This window comes from Bos mutus, chromosome 7 (genome assembly GCF_027580195.1).
Source record: "Bos mutus isolate GX-2022 chromosome 7, NWIPB_WYAK_1.1, whole genome shotgun sequence".
In the NCBI taxonomy this organism is placed as follows: Eukaryota; Metazoa; Chordata; class Mammalia; order Artiodactyla; family Bovidae; genus Bos; species Bos mutus.
In genome coordinates, this window is record NC_091623.1 from 48,373,264 (window position 1) to 48,378,119 (window position 4,856).

Below are 4,856 nucleotides of genomic sequence, written 5' to 3' on the forward strand. Positions count from 1 at the left end.
GTTGCTGGTGCCCTGGGGCCAGGTCGCTTGGCATTTTCCTCCAAAGTCGGGAGGAGTCGCAGGAGCACAGGTCGATGGGCTCCTGAAGGTGCCAAGCGGAGGCGAGGTAGGCCCAAGGGGCTGCAGGGCGTCTCTCCTGATGAAGCAGATGGAGTGCAGGGCAGAGAGCTGTCCAATATAAGCCCACGTGGGACGGAAGCCAATTTGGAGGGAAATTTTGGGGTCTGGTCTTCTGGGATTTGTTGTGCCTACTGGCATCCATCTGCCTATGTGGAGGTGGCAGCTGGCACTAGAAGTCTAGATTCGGGAGACCCCCAGTGCATGGCACTTAAGATGGTGCCCAGAGCTGGTCAGCATCAGCCCCCTGATCACAGAAAGATCCTGCTGTGACTGCGTGTGTGACACAGGCCCTGTACACACATGCACACAGGCATGGGCCCCTGGATCTAAAGAGCCAGAACCTCCGCCACACACCCAGAGCTTGCCTGAGCTTCCCCACTGGCACTGGGGGAAGGTGGGAGGTTTCCTCCCACAAGGCTTGCACCCTCTTTTCTCCACATGACTCGTCTCTGGGGAGGCTCTAACTGCACCTGGGTCAGCCCCCCAGGGCAAAGTGCCATCCTTCACACCCCAGGGCACGGTCACCCAGTGCCATGCTAGAGCTGGTCTCAAGAACAATCCCCCCGCCACCTGGTAGGTGTCTCCTGGCATTACTCATGGGCCTTGTGGGAGCATTTACACCACAGAAGTCGGTGAACACTACACCACGGCTCTCCCACCAAGAGCCAGTTGTTAAATACCACACACTGAGGGTCGGGATTGTCCTGGCACCATCACCTTCCCTCCTGTTTCTCCACTGGCATCCATCTTGGAGAGGAGAAAAGTCGGGACTGCTCTGTCATCCCTTTTCTGGGTTCCTGCACAGTGGGGCTGTGGGCCCCAGCCTCCCGTGATGTGGGACTGTCGAGGTCAGGGATGGGTTCAGGTCCTGAAAGAGGGCTGAGGTTCAAGCTGAGGCAGAATGTCCAGCTGAGTTCACCACGACCTTCATGAGGCACATTCCTCCTTGAGGCACAGGTATATCACACATGGCCTGGAGGGCTGGGCATGTGCCAGTCTGTGTACCTGTGAATGTGTGCCTGCACACAAGTGCATTGCACATATGACTGTGTGTATACATATGTGTGCACTTGTATACTTGTGAGTGTTTGCATGTGTGTGGCTCTGAGAGGGGCGTTGCACACAGATGTAAGGAAATAGGGTCACTTCCCCAGGAATCCCGGCTGCCCCCTCTTCCTGCCCCCACCCCTTGCTCCGGGAGAGGACCCAGCTCAATAAAGAGGGCCGGGAGCCCTGAATGCCCCTGCTGTTCCATTCCACACCTGCCCACACTGCTTCCCAGGCCTGTTCGAGAAAGAGGGGACCAAAAGCATCAGAGGTCTTCAGCCCCCAAACTGCACAGGAGCAGGTACTGGTGTGAAGGAAGGAGGGTGGGTGTTAGGAGGCTTCAGCCCCCTCCCAGAGGCACAGGGCTACCAGAGTGCGCGCTCCTGCCCACTGAGCCCCTTCTAGGCACAGTCCCCCTCAGAGGTAGCTGATCTAAGAGGAGCACTGGTCCAGGGCCTGGCCAGTGGCCACAGGGCTGTCTGAGTGTCTCAGGTGCCCGAGTGTAGTTGTGCGTGTGCTTCATGCTGTTTGAGGGCCTTGCCACACATGGCGCCACCTTGAACAGACACCTGGGCTTACCTCCGCCCTCAGCCGGGCTGTGCAGAGGACATGGGAGTGCTGCCATAGGAGGGAGTCGCAGCCTGGAGGGTGGGCACCAGTCTCTGGCACAGCTGAACCGGTGGGGGTGGGGGAGCATGGCCATGATCCCGAGTGAACATCCTCTTTAGGATGTGGAGGGAGCTGGGAGGGGGTGCTGTTGGGAGATCTGGAACTGAGGGGGCTGGAGGCTGACAGAGCCACTGGGTCTGGAGGTGGATGGGATCAGGGTGTGATGGGGAAGCAGTAGGGCACTGGAGGCTGAGGGAGGCCCACTGGGACTCGGGGCCTGGGGAACTGTGGGCTGATGGGGACTGGAGTGGCTGCAGAGTGAAGGCCAGGCAGACAGGGCTCAGGTGGGCCCCTGGCACGCTGGAAACGACTCCAGAAACCTGGGTGCTGCAAGGTGGGAGCAGGCATCTGAGCGGAGGCTGCTCTGCTTTCTGGTTGCCCCTATAGAGGCAGCTCACCTGATGGACTCCCTATTGCTCTCAGGGCCTGGGGTGGGGTCCCCACAGGCTGGGGGACGAGCATGTCTTGCCCAGGGCCCTGCTTTGCTGCAGGGTAGGGGAAGGTGGGAGGGACTGGCCTTGTTCCAGGCCACAGAGACCTGGGGCCAGGTCTTGGGGCAGCCAGGGCATGTGCTCAGCAAGGTGGCCCAGCGTCTGTCCTTGTAGACTCTGTCCTCTGGCTGCAGAGGCCCCAGCCTCTCCCTGTATCCATCCTAAGGCAGGGTCAGGACTTGGGGTGAGAGTGGTACCCCTGGAGGGGCTCTGGTGCCACTGTCCATCCCCCCCACCCCACCCCATCAGCCCTTGCCCCCATTGTCCTTGCCCAAGGTTGAGCTCCTGCTGGTGACCTGCAGGTCGTATCCCCTGCCCCTATGACCAACATGAGCTGGAGTTTCCTGACGCGGCTGCTGGAAGAGATCCACAACCACTCCACGTTCGTGGGCAAGGTGTGGCTCACGGTGCTGGTGGTCTTCCGCATCGTGCTCACCGCCGTGGGCGGCGAGTCCATCTACTCCGATGAGCAGACCAAGTTCACGTGCAACACGCGGCAGCCAGGCTGTGACAACGTCTGCTACGACGCCTTCGCACCCCTGTCCCACGTGCGCTTCTGGGTCTTCCAGATTGTGGTCATCTCCACGCCCTCTGTCATGTACCTGGGCTACGCTGTGCACCGCCTGGCCCGCGCCTCCCAGGATGAGCGCCGTCGCGCCTCTCGCCGCCGCCCCAGCCGCCGCGCGCCCCGCGCACCCCTGCCGTTGCCCCCACCGCCCCACCCGGGCTGGCCCGAGTCCGCCGACCTGGGCGAGGAGGAACCCATGCTGGGCCTGGGTGAAGAGGACGAAGACCCGGGAGTGGCCGAGGGCCTGGGTGAAGATGAAGAGGCTGAGGACACGGGGGCGGCTAAGGGCGCAGGAGGGGACACAAAGGTGGCTGGGGTCCCGGGTCCTGCAGGGCAGCATGACGGGCGGCGGCGCATCCAGCGCGAGGGCCTGATGCGCGTGTACGTCGCCCAGCTGGTGGCGCGGGCCGCCTTCGAGGTGGCCTTCCTGGTGGGCCAGTACCTTCTGTATGGTTTCGAGGTGCGGCCCTTCTTCGCGTGTAGCCGCCAGCCCTGTCCCCACGTGGTTGACTGCTTCGTGTCACGGCCCACCGAGAAGACGGTCTTCCTGCTGGTCATGTACGTGGTCAGCTGCCTCTGTCTGCTGCTCAACCTCTGTGAGATGGCGCACCTGGGCCTCGGCAACGCACAAGACGCCGTGCGCGGCCGACGCCCACTGCCCACCTCCCCCGGCCCCATGCCGCGGCCGCCTCCCTGCGCTCTGCCCGCTGCGCCTTCAGGCCTGGCCTGCCCGCCTGATTATAGCCTGGTGGTTCGCACAGCTGAGCGTGCACGCGCCCAGGACCAGGACCTGGCCAGCCTGGCCCTGCAGGCGCTGCAGGACCGGCGGGCACTTGGGGACCTCGACAGTCCAGCCGGCCCGGGCCTCCCAGCGAACGCCAGGGCCCCCCCAAAGCCTGGTGCCCCTGCGTCGGGGTCGGGCAGTGCCACATCAGGGGGCACTGTGGGGGGTCAGGTTCGGCAGGGGATCAAACCCAGGATGGGCTCAGAGAAGGGCAGCGGGAGCAGCAGCAGGGAGGGTAAGACCACCGTGTGGATCTGAGGCCTCGCCTCGGCTGCTCTGCATCTTCCCTCCTCCCCAGGGCGGAGGCAGGGGGCTCTGGGGGAAGTCTAGGGGCTGGACACCACCTAAGGCGCAGAGCACAACCTGCCCCCTCTTCCTCAGCTGGCTGCTCACCCCCTCCGGAGGGGGTACAGGGCACCAACCTTCTCTGCATCACCACCCCTCCCTGCCTGAGCCCTGTCTTCCTCCAGGGTAGGGTGGGCAGCCTGGGAACCAAGAAGGGTCCCCACTTCTGACCCATAAGCCCTGATGGGAGATAGGACTGTGGCTGGGGCACTGCCCCCCTCCCAGAGCCACCCAGCTGGCCCCCTCAGGACAAGGGGGTCCTCCAGGCAGGAGTTCTACCCATCCTGCCCTGTTTCCCTGAAGAAGCCGGTGTGTGACTGCCCAGGGGTGCCTGGCCTGGGTGTTGAGGGGTTTTGTGCTTATCCCCACTCCTTTCCTAGCACCCGCACTCTTCTAGTCCATGTTCTGGTTCTTGCAAAGCTAGAGGCAATGCCAGGTCTTCCTGGTGTAGAAGGAAAAACAGTGAGCACAGTGGTGGGGGCTGCACCCAGTGCTGGGCGGCACCACTTCATGCCTCACCCCCACCAGGTCCCAAGCGTGAGCTGCCTCGAGTGCGGCTGGGACTGCGCCCTGCTTCCTGTTTCCACCCAGACAGGTCTGGGGCTAAGGCCTTGCGTGGGCTAGGGTGGGTGGGATCATGCCCTCTCCAGCTCTGTGCTGGCCTGGCGTGGCCCCTTCCTTGGGCACATACTTGAAACTCTGAAAAGACACTGGCCTCCCTTGCCACTCAGACCAACAGGGTGGTGGTCAGGGGCTATGACTTTGGCCACGCTGAGGGAAGGGACTCTGAAGCTCCTGCCACAGCCTCTTCCCTCCAGCCCCCTCTCCAACT

At 62.9% G+C, this 4,856-nt stretch overlaps 1 protein-coding gene across 2 annotated transcripts; it reads left to right on the forward strand.

Moving 5' to 3' along the window:
• The first annotated feature begins 204 nt into the window (after nt 1–204).
• On the forward strand, nt 205–4,653 carry GJC2 (gap junction protein gamma 2). 2 transcript variants are annotated; one of them, XM_070373446.1, is made up of 2 exons: nt 205–1,468; nt 2,630–4,653. In XM_070373446.1, exons 1-2 carry the CDS (start codon nt 1,358–1,360, stop codon nt 3,935–3,937), a joined length of 1,419 nt encoding a protein of 472 aa, XP_070229547.1. In that variant the 5' UTR covers nt 205–1,357; the 3' UTR covers nt 3,938–4,653. The 2 variants fall into 2 exon arrangements, with proteins under 2 accessions (XP_070229547.1, XP_070229548.1); XM_070373447.1 differs by having other exon boundaries at nt 1,362–1,468; nt 2,604–4,653.
• Nucleotides 4,654–4,856: the final 203 nt, after the last annotated feature.